Raw genomic sequence first — 17,300 nt, 5'->3', positions numbered from 1 at the left:
AGAGATATGTTGGAAATGGAAGCAAAGTTTTCAGTGCTTCTGTGATTATCTCAGGATATTCAGCCTTGACTTTGATCCACAGTGCTGGCAGAGATGCTATGTCAAACTTACTTTTCAGCCCACTGTTACTTGCAAGCTCGAGGAGTTGATCTTCCCGCACTGACATGGATGACGCGTGCGTAATGACCTCGCGTGCGTTCAAGTTCAACAGTGGGCTTGACAGGAAATGAGGAAAGGTGCAGTTGACTCATATCGTTTCATATCGCCAAATCATATCGTTTCTTCGCGGCCCGGTGGATGGGGACCACTCTTAGCACAAAGAGAGACCAATCAGGATGTTCGCTCTCCCTCTCCCTCTCAAAAAAAATTGATTTCCAGGATATTGTATATAATTTCCGGGCGTCAGGGAGCCACTATCGATATGCAGGAGACTCCCGGAACTTCTGGGAGAGGTGGGATGCCTGTTTTAAAAGTTAGAGGTAGTGCTGCAAGATAAAATGATAACAATGCAGAACAGTGTATCTCGGCACATCTAACAGTAGAGTCATAGAAAAGTATAGCACAGAAATAGGTCCTTCAGCCCATCTAGTCCGTGCTGAACCATTTAAACTGCCTGCTCCCATTGACCTGCACCGGGACCATAGCTTTCCATAACCTTACCATCCATGTATCTATCCAAACTTCTCCTAAAGGTTGAAATTGAGCTCATATTCACCACTTGTGCTGGCAGTTCATTCCTCACTCTCAGGACCCTCTGAGTGAAGAAGATCCTCCTCATGTTCCTGTTAAACTTTTCACCTTTCACCCTTAACCCATGACCTCTAGTTGTCCCACCCAATCACAGTGGAAAAAGCATGCTTTCATTTACCCTATCTATACCCATCATAATTTTGTATACCTCTATTAAATCTCCCTCAATTTCTACATTCCAAGAAATAAAGACCTAACCGAGTCAAGCTTTTCTTGTAACTCAGGTTCTCCAGTCCTGGCAATGTCTTTGTAATAATAATAAACCAACAATAATTGTTTGGGGTCAGATGTGTTTTAAGTTGCAGAGAAGGGGGAGAGGTGGGAGTGTCTGAAACAAAACGTTTGATTTCCAGCTCTTTTCAGGTCTGATGACTTGGAGGCATTAACTCACCTTCTACCAGAGATGCTGCCTGACCTGCTGGGTTTTTCCAGCATCTGTTTAGAAGCTTGGAAGTCTAAGAAGATTCAGCATGTCACTGAAGATTCTTTACAAACTTTTACAGGTGTACAGCCGAAAGCATTCTGATTTGCTGATATGGGCACTCCAATGCACAGGAACACAAGAGTCTAAAGAGAATGGTGGACTCAGACAATTCCATCACAGGTAGAGCTCTCCCCAACATTAAGGAAATGTCTCAGGAAGGTCTCTTCACACTGTTACCATCAAGCAGGAGGTACAGGAGCCTGAAGATTTAAGGTAAAACAGCAACTTCTCACTGTCTTCAGGTTCTTAAACTAACCTGAAATCCCTAATTTTACCCTGGACTATATTCCCCCAAACTTGTACCAACTTTGTTAAGTTACTTTGTCATGTAAGTTATATTAATCTAAGTTTGGTTCCTTAAGGTTTTCATAGACAGGTGGTAATGGGGACAAGCTCCCACTACCTATTAAATGCTCCCTATGGCGTGCATCTCAGTCTCTGACAACCAAGTCCAGCTCCTGGCCTTCATGTGTGGCTTCAGTTACTAAACCCAGCAGAATCATTTCTACTGACAGGAGAAGGGGAAAAGTCGGGTTACTGGCGCCTTAAAACCAGTTGCTTTAGGCAGATGGGGCATGTGAGCTGTGGTTGGCTGCACATCTTGGAGAAGGGAAACTCTGATCTCAAACCTACTCACTCACGGAAAAGGCTTCAGGAGTAGACCCGAGGAAGACTCCAGAGCTGGAGCCCCTAAGACACTCCTACATTCAGTTCAATGCTGGCTGGCAACTCCTGCGACATAATCCTAGTGCCAAACTGCACTGGTCCTTGCCACTCCTTTGAACTCATTACCTGTGTGGCGAGGGGGAGCCTGCTGCAGGGGCGACAGCTTGTTCTCCATATCGTATTGCTCTGGTTTGTTTGCGTATCACTTAGACAGCTAGGACCCAATATCTACGGGCAAGCCCAGCCAGCAGAGGACCTTGAAGTCAGCTGCATGTTAAGCTATATGATCTTTCTATTTCTGCCCTTTCTAGCACATGGTACGAGTAGCAGACCTGAAATCACAACCCTAGAGGACCTGTCTTTAATTTAGCACCTAATCCCCTATACTCACTTTGCAGAATCTCATCACCCATCCCATCCATACCATTGGTACCAACGTGGATCGCAACCTCTGACTGCTCACCCTCCCACTTAAGAATGTGGACACCGGAACGCAGTCGTCGACACTAAGGTTTCCTTTTTTTTATGATGTCACATAACAGCCCATGTCTTTTTTTTTAGTTTGGTTGATTAATACTGTTTAGATTAGCTTTTTTTTTGGGGAGGTTACAGTTTTTTTTCTTTTTCATGATTTTTTTAGATATTTTTATTTGTTTTATATTGTTCATCTGTATCCTATATGATTGGGAGTTTTATCATTTAAGTGTCAACTGCCTTTATAATTAACTATGCCAATTATAACAATGTATTCCCAATAACTTTGTACCATTACCATGTCATGTGTATTATTATGAAACTAATAAAAAGATTGAAAAAGAAAGAAGGAATGTGGACTTGATTCAAGTTGCCCCTGACCCTGGCACCCAGGAGGCAACAAACCTTCTAGGAATCTCGTTCTCATCCACAGAACATCCTTTCTGTTCCCGTAACAAATAAATCCCCTATCAGTACAGCCTGCCTCTTCTCCCCACTTCCCTCCTGAGCCACAGGACCAGGCTCAGGGCCAGTGACCTGACCATTGTGGCCTTCCTCTGCTTGGTCTTCCCCACAACAGTATCCAAAGCGGTGTACCTTCTGAGGGGGATGGCCACAGGGGTATTCTGCACTGGCTGCCTATTCCCCTTTGCTCTTCCTGATGGTCACCCAGTTGCCTGTGCCCTGTACCTTGGGTGTAACTAATTCCCAGTCTGTCCCGTCTATCAATCCCTCAGCCTCCCGAATAATCCAGAGTTCATCCAGTTCCAACTCCAACTCCATTTGTATTAATGTCATGAGTATAAATGCCATTACAATGAGCTGTTTGCAGCAGCACATACGAGGAGACATACAGGAGCGAGGTAGACCAGCTGGTTGAGTGGTGTTACAACAACAACCAACAATGTCAGCAGGACCACGGAATTGATTGTTTACTTCAGCAGAGGAAGTCGAGGGAACACACACCAGTCCTCATCGAGGGATCAGCAGTGGAAAGGATGAGCAGTTGCACGTTCCTGGGCGTCAACATCTCTGAGGATCTATACTGGGCCCAATATATCGATGCAATTACAGAAAAGACATGACAGCAATTATATTTAATTGGGAGTTTGAGGAGAATTGGTATATCGCCAAAGATTTTCGCAAACTTCCACAGATTTACAGTGGAGAGCATTCTAACTGGTTGCGTCATGATTTGGTATGCACAAGATTGTAAAATGCTGCAGAAAGTTGTAAACTCAGCCAACTCTTCATGGACACTAGCCTCCATAGTACTGAGGACACTTTCAAAAGACAACGCCTCAAAAAGGCAGCGTCTATCATTAAAGACCCCTATTACCCACGACATTACCTCTTCTCACTGCTACCATTAAGGAGGAGGTACAGGAGTCTGAAAACACACATCAGCGGTTCAGGAAAAGATTCTTCCCCTTCACCATTAGAATTTTGAATGGACAATGAACACCTCATTATTTTTTGCCATATTTTACTCCATATTATATATATATATATATCATTAATAATTTTTTTGTTATGTATTGCACTATACTACTGTCACAAAACAATAAATTTCACGGCAGGTGCCAGCGATATTAAACCTAATTCATATACTTTACAAGAACATTTACAAGGATGTTGCCAGGACTAGAGAGCCAGGGTTATTAGAAAAGGTTGGATGGGTTACGACTTACTGACTGGAGCGCAGGAGAATGAAACGTCTTCTAGAAGTACGTATTAAGAGGGGTATAGATAAGAGTATTCCCTCCACCCCTCAGAATGTGTGTCATGGGGTTAGGATGAATGGTGAGATATTTAAGGGGAACCCGATGGGAAACTTTTTCACTAGGGTGGTGCGAGTGTAGAATGAGCTGCGAGTGACGTGATAGATGGACGGTCAAGTGTAACATTTAAGAGAACTTTGGACAGGTGCTTGGTGGATTTCGGTCTGGGACTAGCTTCTGTACTATCGTGCACTAGGTCTCTTGGATGAGAACAGAAGTCATTTACATAAATTATACAAGCTCATAATGTAACATACACAAAATGGTGGAAGAACTCAGCAGTCCAATAGTGTTGGTCAGAAACATAGCCTGTTTATTCATTTCTGTGTGTTGCTCTGGATTTCCGGCATTTGCAAGATTTCTGGTGTTTGTTAATGCGTAAGTTTATGCAATGATGTCCACGAGAAGTAAACTCTAAAGGCATGTGCACTCCGGATCTGTCTGTCCACCGGATTTTGTTCCGTGTTATCACCGCCTCCGCTCCGTGGCTCTGAGGTTCCGCGTCGCCTGTTTCCGGACGGTACTCGACACTTCCGGACATGGCCGGCGAGGAGAGCGAGGGCCGAGGCTGCGCTGTCCACGGCTGCTCGAACACCCGCAGCAACCTGAGCGAGTGGCGGGCGGCCGAGTGCGAGCTGCACAGGCCCTTGCGGCACGCCGAGTGCCCGTGCCTCGAACCCTTCTGTTTCTACAGCTTCCCGAGCGGCGTGGAGGAGCGCGGCCGCTGGCTGCAGGCGCTGCGGGGCCGCGGTTTGCGGGTATCGCCAGCTCCCGACCCCGGGCCGGGGGCCACTGTCTGCTCGCAGCACCTGGAGGAAGGCACACTGCTCCTCGGACTGGGCCTCTGCAAGAAGCCGAAGGCTGATCAGGCCCCGACGCTGTCCCCTTCTCCGGGCTCGCCTACACGGCCCGGCAGGGAGACCCGGGCCAGCCGCGCCCGCAAGCGGCGGCACCCCGGCCCCAAGCCGTGGCACTCGCGGGAACCGGTGGGCACTCCCCGCTCCTGGGAGCAGGCCGCGGTGCAGGCCATCATGGGGCTCCGCTGCAGCTCCAGCCAGCGGGTGGCTCGCACCCTCATCGCCTGCCTCAAGGGCGAGAACGATCATCTGCGGCAGCGGAGCCGGCAGCTGGAAGCCGCCCTGGCCGCCACCGCCCGCCAGCTTGAGCGGCTGCAGCGAGAGTGCCGCTGCCACCAGCAGAAGCCGGGCGCTGAGACCGGACCGCAGCCCGAAGCCGGAGAACCGCCCGAGCAAGTGCCCGGCAACGAGGTGACGGTGGGCTGAGGGGCTCGGCTGCCGCGTTGGAAGCTCCGGGGGTCAGAGGGGGAGGGGGTTCATCCCGGCCGCTGCTCCCTGGGGGCAAACCCGCCACCGCTTTCGGGCACGAAGGACATCAGATCCTCCCACCGGGTCGCGTTACCCCAACTCTTCTAATTTAAAACAAAGGACTTGTGCGTTTTCACTTCAGCCTCTGTCTGAATCCCTTTCTCGCTATCAAGTCTTCGGCCAGGGAGAAAGTGAAAGGACGTTTTGTACACAGATGTTTTTGCATCGTGAAATCGTTCCGGCTGCTGGTTCAACTTCCAAAAGCGGGGACCTAACGACGACCCGGCCAGTAGCTGAGCGAGTTCTTCAGCTGGTGACTGCAGATTTTCAGCGCCAAATTATCCTTTCCTGGACACTTAATGATTCTTGTCGATATAAACAGACCACTTTAAGCTCAGCAGAAGACTTGATAAAGAACTCTCTTTGCTTGCAGTTTCCTCTGGAGATTGGATTGTTTACTATCGCTGATCCCTTTCACGTCTATAAATTGCATGGCTTTACGCAGGATGTTTAAAATGAGCTCCTTTGAACATGGATCCTGCAATATGATTACAGGCTGGAACAAAGCTGAACCATCGGAGGCCATGATCATTATCACCTATGACATCTGATCTGGACAATGGATTGATCACGTTCTTGGTTCATGCTGCATCTGTATCTGTCAACTTAGTTTATATTAGGTAGGCGATTCTAACTGAGGGTGTATGTGTTCAATGTTGGCACTAGCTTTAAACAGTGCGGTCAGTGTACTAGGAAAATAGCACTTTTATTCTCACATAGGATGCTGGGTGTTGGTGAGGTTGAATACCCATTCCTCCAGCCAGTTAAGGTGTTCAAATGGATTCTGTGCAATTCTGTTAATTTAGACCTCACCTGCAGCTTCTCTAGCAGTACAATTCAAATGTTATTGACACTGAGAATTCAAATGGCATTGGGTCAATTTAGACTAAATTCACTGTATTAGGAGGTGCTACGGGGAGGGTGGGGAACCTGAAGTTTGGCAGTTAGTGTGATCTTATTAAAGCTTGTGGCAGTTGAGTTCGGTTCTGAAACCGTCTGTAAGGAGTTTGTGGTCCTCTCTGTGAATGCCTGGGTTTCCTCTGGGTGCTGTGGCCTCCTCCACATTCCAAAGACGTGCTCATTGTTGGGTTAATTGGTCATTGTAAATTATCCTGTGATTAAGCTAGTGTTAAATAGGTGGGTTGATCGGTGGTGTAACTGTTGCACATTGTATCTCTAAATAAATAGAAATCAATAGTGATCTGTCCAAATAGGCCTACAAACTGTTGAATTGTGAACTAAAACAAATGTACTATGAGGCAGAAAACCAGTGCCTGTAAATGGACAATAAATATTGTTTTGCGAGTCCATTCTCTGAATATAGGAAAGAACTTTTGAAAAGACTAAATCCACACTATTGCTGCTAAATACTTTCATTGGGTTGGATTCTTTCATTATGTGACCTCACGAGAACACTTAACATGATATACTTTTTTATGGCCCAATGCACTAAAATCATGGTATTGTTGCATGGCAATGCACTGTCAAATATTCACACACAAAATGCTGAAGGAACTCAGCAGGCCGGGCGGCGTCTATGGAAAGGAACAAAGAGTCAATGTTTCAGGCTGAGACTTGGCTCAAAATGCGATTCTTCCTTTCCATAGATGATTTTGAAGGGGCTCAGTCCGAAACATTAACTCTATTCCTGTCCATAGATGCTGCCAGAGAAGGAAAACTGATCTCAAACCTCTGCTCCCTTGCAGCTATACCCACTCATGGGGAAGACTTCAGAAGTAAACCCCGAGGTAAAATGCGGAGTCCCAAACACAGTCCTACGCTGAGTTCAACACTGACTGGCAACTCCTATGACACCACTGGTGTCAAACTGTATCAGTCTCTGCCATTCCTTTGGATTCATCAGCTGCATGGGCAACGGCTTGCTCTCCATATTATACTGTCCTGATTTGCATATGATAATTAGAACGTAACATCCATGGTCAATCCCAACCAATGGAGGGCCTCAAATGCTGCCTGATGTACTTAGTTTCTCCAGTATTTTGCGTGTGTTACTCTGGATTTCAAGTCTCTGCAGAACCTCTTGTGTTTGGGAATAGTTCAGCTTTCTTCAAAAATTGAGGAACTGGTTATAGGTCTTTAAAAAATTTTAGTTTTTCCTTTCATTTTGTAGGATGAATCTAATTTGCTGTTGGGTGATGAGTAATCACTGGTGAGATAGTGGAATAAACTGAAGGCAACGATAAGTAAAAGTGAAATACTTAAGTATATAAAATTGTAAATTTTTAGCTGTTTTGGGAAGAAAGTTAATACTGCAGTTTACTGAATTAAGTTGTTTAAAGTGTACAGTAAATTTTATTTGGTTTTATAAAATTCTGTTCAAATTATTTTTTTAAAAGCTTTCTGTATCAATGAGACCTCATTAAATCTGTGCTGCAACTTTTCACGTGTCTTTGCTTCCATGAAATGGATGATTCTTGCTTCTGGTTAATAAACCAGATGTCACAAGTGACTTCATCACTTGTCTGAGGGTAGGAGCGGAAGCCCAGTCATCAAAATGATTTGAATAATTGCTTCCAAAAGGAATGGGTGGTATGAAAATGTAAGGATACAGGAAAGCAGTGATGAGAGTGATTATCAAAAGAATGTACATTTATAAAACAAAGAATTGCTCTTGCTTTCTTGGAAACTTAAAAGGATGCAAATTAAAACATGTAAATCATGATACAGTTGACTTTTTTAATAAAACATAACCATTTACAAGATTGTTACACAATATAACGATTACAAGAATCACACAATTAGCATTTCATCCATTTTGTAGATCACGCACGCCTCAGTTTTCAGCTAACCACTCAAAGCAGCAGTATATAGTTTCTGGAGTGGGCAGGATACTGCAGTATTGGTACAATGATTATTTAAATACAGTAGATCCAAACTAAGTTACATGTATCAGAATATAGATACTGATGGCTTTGCATTTTCACAGAGAAACAGTCTTGTCATCAGCAGTACAGAATACAGAAAGCTATGTGCAGTGACTGGGTCAGTTGCTCAAAAGGTTTTATTGTTTATTTAAGACAGTTATGAAAGGCACCACTCACAATTCCAACACCTCCCCACCCCGCAAACTGTCAAACAGGTTCAGTGACAGCATTTGAAAATAAGGCAATCTTCACCACTCAGCAGTGTGCTATTGCAGAGAAAATCTGTGCATTCTAGAACAAAAAACTATAAAACAGCCCATTGTCAACTAAAGCAAGCAGCCACCTGAAGTATCACTCAAGCTGGTTTCAGGTGCTAACGGTCACTCTGTGCAGTTCTAGCGTTTTCAACTACTGCACAATACCAGTGTGTTGGGGGTGGGGGGGGGGGGGGGTGGCTGAATCCACTACTTCCAAAAAAATATCCTCTTATTTACAGCAGAGAACCAAGTGGTTAGTAAACAGATCCTGTCCTATTCCTTTGCAGGAGTCAAATATATAACTTTGGTGCCTAGGGAAGCACATTTAATAAGGTCTTTCAGGGGAAAAAAGCAACTTGATATTTCCAAAAAAGATGCACAAATAGTAAAAAAAAATGTAAACACTAATACTTAGGCTAGTTTTGAAAGCATTAACACACTCTGGTATTCTGTACATGAAAAATATTGTAAGAGTCACTGTGTTCTCTTTCTAATACTGGTATCTATACAACTACAATCAGGCACTTTCTTATCACTCTGGACCTGGGTTACCATATTTTGCCTCCTACATCACTCAATGTGCCCCCACCACTACCACCCTCCACTGACTATGATTGGGATTGGTACAGAGAAACGTTATGACCAGTTTTGTTCACTTTGATCACAGAATTCACGATGGCTAGCCCGTACTGGATGGGCTAAAGGTCCTGATCCCATGCTCTTTGTCTATGACGATTAGCAAGTAATTCAGTAATTAAACTTGATTCCATCAACAGAAGAATAAATAGGGAGAAAGCCTTTTATTTTAAACTTACAAAGCTCACTTTGAAAGTGAGGTCTGTCCAGTTTAATTAACATTTATGTGGAACTCTTGCAGGGTTAATTCACAAGTCATCAGCCCAACAAGTATTTGTGCACATTTTCAATATTCATGCCATTAAATATTATTTATGCTGCCAGGGGATCCATTGCCAACAATATTGGTAGAGAAAGGTTGGAACTCAAAAGGTGTGGTTAAGTCTGGCATCCCATACCTTAGTTTTATTCAAAACATCCTTGCTATTTTATCGTTGCTTAATTAGAGTTAGTAAAAATACGAGAATGGGAGAGTTAAAGGGAAGGTGGATAGGATACGGAAACTAGGAATTGAAGAAGGATGTATTTAAAGGGTGGTTGAAGGTCAACATGAGCAGTATAGATTGGGCAAATGCAAGGAAGCTTTTTCCACTGAGGTTTGGTGAGACTACGACTAGAGGTCATGGTTAACAGTGCAAGGTGAAATATTTAAGAGGAACCTGGGGGAACCTCTTCACTCAGGGCGGTGAGTGTGTGGAATAAACTGCCTGCAAAAGTGGATATGGGTTCAATTTCAACATTTAAGAGAAGTTTAGATAGGTACATGGATAGGAGGGGTATGGAGGGCTATGGTCCAGGTGTGGGTTGATCGGATGAGGCAGAATAATAGGTATGGACCAGGTGAGCCACAGAGACCGCTTCTGTGCTGTAGTGCCCTATTAACTCTGGACCTGGTGAGCTAAATGGCCTGTTGCCACACTGTATCTCTATGACTATGACAAACAAAATAGGTTGGAAAAAAATCTCAAAGGATTAACTGCTTATTTGGCTATGAATTTGAAGCAGTGACCTGCTCTCTGTGTATGAAGGGTGTTGCTTTGATCAGATGATCACATTCTGCTGTAGCTTTTAGGCAGAAGCAATAAAAGTGGGTGTGAAGGACTTGGGAAAGTTCCAGAGGGAGGGAAGTGTGATATTCACCTAATAATATCTGCCCAGCGGATTATCGGCACCCAATTGCCCACCGTTGAGAACAACCACCATAAATGCTGCCTGAGCAGGGCGAAAAGCATTATCAGGGATGCATCTCACCCTAACCATGGACTTTATACTCTCCTCCCATCCGGTAAGTGCTACAGGAGCCTCCGCTCCTGCACCAGCAGGCACAGGAAGAGCTTCTTCCCTGAGGCTGTGACCCTGCTGAACCTCTCATCACAGCACTAAGCAGTATTGCATCTGTATTGTACTGTCTTAGTACTTTTATATTTGTGCGCTGTAGCACTTATTTTTCATTTGCAGTTATTTTGTATATAACACTTCTTTGCATTTCTGGTTAGATGCTAACTGCATTTCATTGGCTTTGTATCTGTGCTTGGCACAATGACAATAAAGTTGAATCTAATCTAATCTAATCTAATAATTCGCAGTCATAAGTAACTACATCATCGTAGATCCTGCATGACTACTTTGTGGAGTTGGAAAGAAATTTCCCCAAAACTTAACTGCAATTGTTCACAGGTTTTCTTCTGGTTTTGTCCTACCCATTACTAGTGATATATGTTGGAGATTAAGATTCACCATCTAAAAGCATTTTTGACCATTTTTCTGAAGCTCTCAAAGCAACTTTGGAAGTAAAATTATTAAAATGTAGGAAACGTGGCAGTCAGTTTGATATAGTGCGATCCCACAACAGCGGTGTTGAAACTGTCCTCCCCACAGATTAATGTACTTTCAATACATCAGTACATTAATACATTGATTAAAAATTAAAGTTCAGCCACCAGGAACAATTTCCCAGTTTTCCCCACCAAATATAGTTCCATGATAATCTTATACATCCATCCAGAGGGAGATATAACTTGATTTAATGTCTCAGATGCCAGACAGTGCCAGGAATGCACAACACAGAACTGTCTCCCTCAGAGGTGGGTGCACTGCTGACGTAGAGCTGACACTCACAGAATGTTCGTTTTGCTATTGTAGTCCATCCACTTCAAGGATCGATGTGTGTTGAGATGTTGTTCTGTATACCACTGTTGTAACTTTTTCTCTGGCTTTTGTGTCAGTTCGAATCAATATGGCCATTCTCTGATCTCTCTCATTAATAAGGCATTTTTTGCCCACAGAAATGCCACTCACTGGATGTTGTTTTTGCATCGCTCTCTGCAAATTCTAGAGATCGTTGTTCATGAAAATCCCAGGAGATCAGCAGTTTCTGAGATACTCAAACTACCCTATCTGGCACCAATAATTATTCCACAGTCAAAGTCACTTAGATCACATTTCTTCCCCATTTTGATGTTTGGTCTGAACAACAACTGAATGTCTTGACCATGTCTGTATGCTTTTATACATTGAATTGCTGCCACATGATTGGCTAATTAAATATTTGCATTTATGTACAGGTGTACCTAATAAAGTGGCCACGGTGTGTATATTGGGTCTGATGCATTTTGCTACTTTTGCTACATCCATACTTAAAATTGCAGTAAATTACACAGATTTGGTATATTCAAGTTAACATGTTAACTGTTTGGAAGTCAACTACATAAAAGCCAAATTTCATTGCACAAAAGTAATGTCAAAGTAACAAACCTGTTCACATCACCTATACTATCTGCTTCACCTTTACCTTGAATGTTTACAGAATTAGACATCAACACCATGAAACTATATCAAGTACAAATCTTTTGCTGCCATTTTAATGAATGTTTTGACTTATTCAAAAGGAATTTCATTGGAACACATGCACTTTGAGTCCTGTTCATCTCTTCTTTATGATCATCAATGAAACAGGAACATAGCCCAACATCAACTTCAGGCACTACTAATAGTTTACTTTTGTTTTATTAAGTAGTAAAATACCCCATTCAGGGATTGCTGTGATTGCTATACTAAAACATGGGAGTCCTATTGGCCTACAAGCGATACTTCAAAGCAGACAATGGCGATGGCAGATGGTTGAAGATCTTAGAGTCAATCATTTCAGGTGGTCGAGATGGGATATAGTCTGTTGAGCTTCGTTAGTTGTGGGACTGAGTTCAAGAGCTCTGAGGTATTGCTCTGTAAAACCCTGGTTAGACTACACTTTTGAGTATTGTGTTCAGCTCTGGTTGCCTCATTATAGGAAAGGTGTGGAAGCTTCAGAGAGGGTACAGGGGAGATCTACCAGGATGCAGGCTGGATTGAAGAGCATGTCTTATGAGGGAAGGTTCAGCGAGCTAGGGTTTTTGTCTTTGGAGCAAAGGAGGATGAGAGGTGACTTGATAGAAGTGTACAAGATGACAACTGGCATTGATAGAGTGGATAGCCAGCACTTTTTTTCCCCCCAGGGCAGCAATGGCTACTATGGAAGGGCATATAATAAGGTGATTGGAGATATAAGGGAGATGTCAGAGGTAGGTGTTTTTTTTTTTTACACAGGTAGTGTTAAGTGTGTGGAATGTAATACTGGGGATGGTGGTAGAGGCAAATAGATTAGGGGTATTTAAAAGATTCTTAGGCACATGAATGAAAAGGCTATATGGGAGGGGAAGGGTTAGATTGATTTTACCCTTAAAGTGGGTTAAAGGGTCAGTATAACATCATGGCCTGAACTGAGCTGTACTGTTTTATTTTCTATCACAGTAGGAGTTTCTTGCACACAAAAAAAGAACAAAATTCAATCATGAGTTTATAAGTACAGGTCGACCTTCACTAATCCAACTACCTGTAATCCGGTTCCTTCGATGATCTGGCACTGATTATGCTTAATGTGATCCTTCTGAAATTCGGCATTTTCACTAATCCGGCACTCCTCAGGTCCCAATGGTGCCGGATTAGCGAAAGTCGACCTGTACAAAGTACTAAATGTGCCATAAAGGTGCAACGGTCAACTCCAAAAGAAAGAATATAACCACTCCTCTGACATTCAACAGGCTTACTATCAGTTCAACCCTCTGCTGCACCCCGAATCGCCATGATCAACACTCTCATGGGCAGGTCTACAACTGACAAATAACAACCAACCAGCCACACAGAGTAGTAGGCAGTATTCCATGGCAATTTACCTCCTTTGCAGATCCCCCAGCCTGGATGAGTGTAGCTCTAACACCACCAAAGTAGCTTAGCCACTTAGGAAAAACCAACCACTTTGCTGACATGCCCGCCACCTCCCAAACATTCTTTCCCTTCACCTTTGCCACAAATCTGCCCCAGTCACTCACCAAGGCCTCTTCAACAGCATTCTGCGAACATGTGTCCATTACTGCCTGGGATAAAGGCAGCAGGTGCATGGGAAATCACCTCCTACAAACCTAATGTTCTCTAATTATCGTGGTATATGACTTTTCCAAGCCATACACCATGGTGATTCGAGAATTTAAGGTGCTTTTTCTTCATCATGGAGGTAAAAATCCCGGAACACCATCTAACAATAACATGACAGCTTCACCAGGTACACCGCAATAGTTCAAAATGGCCACTGCCTGAGGACAATTAGCAGTGGGCAACAGATGCTAATCTTAACTGCAACACATATGTCCCTCTTAAGATGACAAAATAGCTCAGCATATCAAACTGTTTAAATAAATGTGTTCATTAGTTTCTGCATTATAATACTGTTTTTTCAAGTTTTAGTTCATTAAAATACTTCTTCCTTTAATGTGAGTGCATAATAATAGAAAGTATATTTTGGTAAAGAAATCCTTTCTCTCCTTTCCAAGTACACTTTGAAGTACAAGCTTGATGGTGACAATGCACTCTCAACAGGGCAGGAAGGCAATTCAACATTGTATGCCTTTTGGGTTATAGCTTCAGCCAGCTTATTGCACTGTGCATTTGTCAGGCTGTGACCAGGCAAACCTGTTTCACTATACTCTGTGGAGAAGGGTGGAGAAGGGTGGGGAGACAGTGAAATTCATTTGAGGCCATTTGTGTCCTCTGGCTACAGTTTCCACCGACATGTTCATGTGAGATGTAACTCAGCCGAAAAGTTCACAACAAAATTTGGAAGATATTGCCAGAAACAATCAGGTCTTTTAGATCTTCAGTCATACCACTGGGTGTCACAATCACCAAGCTGTCACCAGATCAAACAGACCCAAATATTAAATAAACAAGCAAAAAAATGATGCACTGTAACAATTCCAAATAAACATTAGTTCAATATTGTTAAAAGATTAACAAGTATTTTCATTGCATTAAAATAAACAGGTACGGACAGGAGCTGTAAAATCCAATGTAAAAAATTCTACTGCAACAGTATCCTGTGGACTTTATTTGTTTGACTAAGGTTTAATGCAATTACAATAAGTAACCACAAGAAAGGCAGTTTGGAAGATTTATGTCATTGTTAAAACTGCAATCTTCATCAGCAACACACCAAATGCAAGGACCCTTCCCTTTTCATTACTCCATCTTTTACTTTGACCTGCCTGTCACTATCTATCTTGCTGTAGCAGGAAGATTCACTCAGGACAATGTTAGAGAGGGCTCCAAGACCTCCGCGATTACAATCAACAAAATTCCTTAATGGAACCCCAAAAATCCCACTCATACAAAACAGAAAATCTTTCCCCCTTTCATCTAGCAACCTTGCCACAAATTGATGGAGTTAGTTAAGATTACATTTCTTTGATAATCTCTTTTTGTGCAACTGACCCATTAATGCAAATTTAGCAAAGTGGCTGTAGTTTTTTTTCAAGGCATGATATAGGTAAACACAAATTGTCATAGCTTCAACAGCAGACATCTGAGAATCCATTTTAAGAGCAAGTTAGCAGCTTGCTTATGTGCCTAGGGGGGAAAAAAAGCAATTGTTGCTTATGAGAGGCATCACTTTTCAAAACGTAGAAATCTATTACATACACTTTAAATACTGCCATTTACAAAGTTGGAACATTTACAAAAAATTGCACATAAATCCAAATTTGGAGGGGAAGGAAAGGAATTAAGCAGCAGTGACACAGGTTACTGGAGCTGCAGAAGCTTCACAATATGACTGAGGGATTCTACTGAAGCAAAGGCCAAATACTGACAGCAAAGCCAGACCTCAAGACTAACACTGCATTCAGTGTCTATGGCCTTCTCTGCAAATTTGATCATGAGTAGTGTCCGTTTCAGGTCCAACCAATTTTGCAATATGCTATTTCTGTCTGCATTACTGCTGCATGATTTGAGTGTATGGACCAGGTCATCTCTTGGTCCCCAAAGGAGGCACTGCAAGTAGACTTTGGCGTCTGAAATAAGGATGCGTTCTGAGGGATTAGGGTGGAGAAGGAGACCTGCAAGCTGCTGAAGCCCCTGGGAGTAGACTGAACGCCTGGGTATAGCTGGGAGGTCTATTCGGGTGTATTCCTTCTCTTTCAGTTCTGGGTTTTCTTCGAATGGATTGGGTAGGTGCAGCATCTCATAAATGAGGATTCCTGTTTGGAACTCGTCACACTTCTTATACTGCGTGATGGTAATAATCTCAGGCGCAAGTCTTGACTGATCCCTTAAGACCTCTAGATCTACCACCTGGCTTTTCTGCTTGGCCTGGGAAAAGTTACTAATGATAAGCCTCGGCAATTCTGTGCCTGTAATCGCATTTTCTGCTTCACAGTTTCCCACGGCTCCATGTCCACATCGCACCAAGAGCAGATTCTCCAATCTCAAGTCACAATGTGTAACGTGATGTGGCTTCAAGTGATTGAGGCCAGCACAGAGTTGGAGCAGTAATAAGCAAACCTGTCGCTCATAGATGTCTGGGTTTCTTTTGTGCCGAGGAGCTGATTCACGCACAAAATCCGCAACAGTTTGGTATGGAACCTCTCGAGTAATGACTACCACACGACTTCTGTGTTTGCTGGAAGTTCCTTTGCCATTGGAGCTGTTCCTTGGCTCATGTGAAACTTCTGACCTATCTTCATCATCTTCTTCTTCTAATACTGGGGCATTGGGATCCTCCCAGGGAAGCATGCGGACTGGTACCTCAGCGAGGAAGTGCCCACAGTCTTGCTGGATGTTGAAGTGCACGGCAAGGCTTTGCCTTACAGCTAGACTATGGTAATACAGCTGCTGGGAGGCCTTCGCTCGACTTTTACATATCTGAAAAAGAAAAAATGTAAGTAAACATCTAGGGCACTGTAGAAGGATACTAATGTGACAATAATATACAATTCCAATCTCTCCTGTAATTGCATATTTTCACCACCAGAGAGAGCTTCACAACTTTAAGAGTAACCAAATCACTTGAATCTACCTAGAATCTACAAAAAGCAGCAGGGATTTCATTCCAGCTAGTCTGTGGCATTGTTTGTGTAATATACAAGTCACCTTTCAGCTACTTCTCTCTCTACTCCCTTTTTCACATTTTTATCCATAAGCTCGTGAAATCTTCTGATCCTCTTCACCTCAAAACTTCCTGAGGAGCAACATCTGTATTCTAACCATTCTCTGGTAGGTTTCTTTCTTTTTCTTTCTCAATCTTTTTTATTAAGTTTCGGATTGATAAACATAACAATAATAATGATACAAAGAGATCGGGATTACATTAATAACAGTTAATGTATACAGACACAGACTCCAAGTAACATATGTAATTTCAGCCTCCCAATCTATTAATAACTGAATATGAAAAAGATTCAAAAAATTTTATACAAAGAAAAAGTCCCCCTACACTAAAAAAAAAACAAAATAAAATAAAGGCTGCGCTGGCATGTTTCATCGGTTAAGATCATTATTTGTCATTAACTCCGCTCCTCTATACACAAACAAAAAGTTATTGAAAAAGATTCGGAAAAGGTCAGCTTACATCATATGAAAATGTTGAATAAGTGGCCTCCAAGTTTCTTCAAATTTAA

The 17,300-nt window shown here is 42.8% G+C and overlaps 1 protein-coding gene across 6 annotated transcripts in view; it reads right to left on the bottom strand.

Moving 5' to 3' along the window:
• Window positions 1-8,223: 8,223 nt before the first annotated feature.
• peak1 (pseudopodium-enriched atypical kinase 1) overlaps window positions 8,224-17,300 on the bottom strand; it is a 250,855-nt gene continuing 241,778 nt past the window's right edge. For all 6 annotated transcript variants that reach the window (XM_072282795.1, XM_072282794.1, XM_072282796.1 and 3 more), the window contains one exon: window positions 8,224-16,545. In XM_072282795.1, the coding sequence (XP_072138896.1) occupies window positions 15,427-16,545 (1,119 nt within the window). In that variant the 3' untranslated portion in view covers window positions 8,224-15,426. The remainder of the gene's footprint in view (window positions 16,546-17,300) is intronic.

Source organism: Mobula birostris, chromosome 18 (genome assembly GCF_030028105.1).
Source record: "Mobula birostris isolate sMobBir1 chromosome 18, sMobBir1.hap1, whole genome shotgun sequence".
NCBI classification, from domain to species: Eukaryota; Metazoa; Chordata; class Chondrichthyes; order Myliobatiformes; family Myliobatidae; genus Mobula; species Mobula birostris.
Note: the sequence above shows the minus strand (reverse complement) of the source record. Positions and strands in the feature narration are given on the sequence as shown.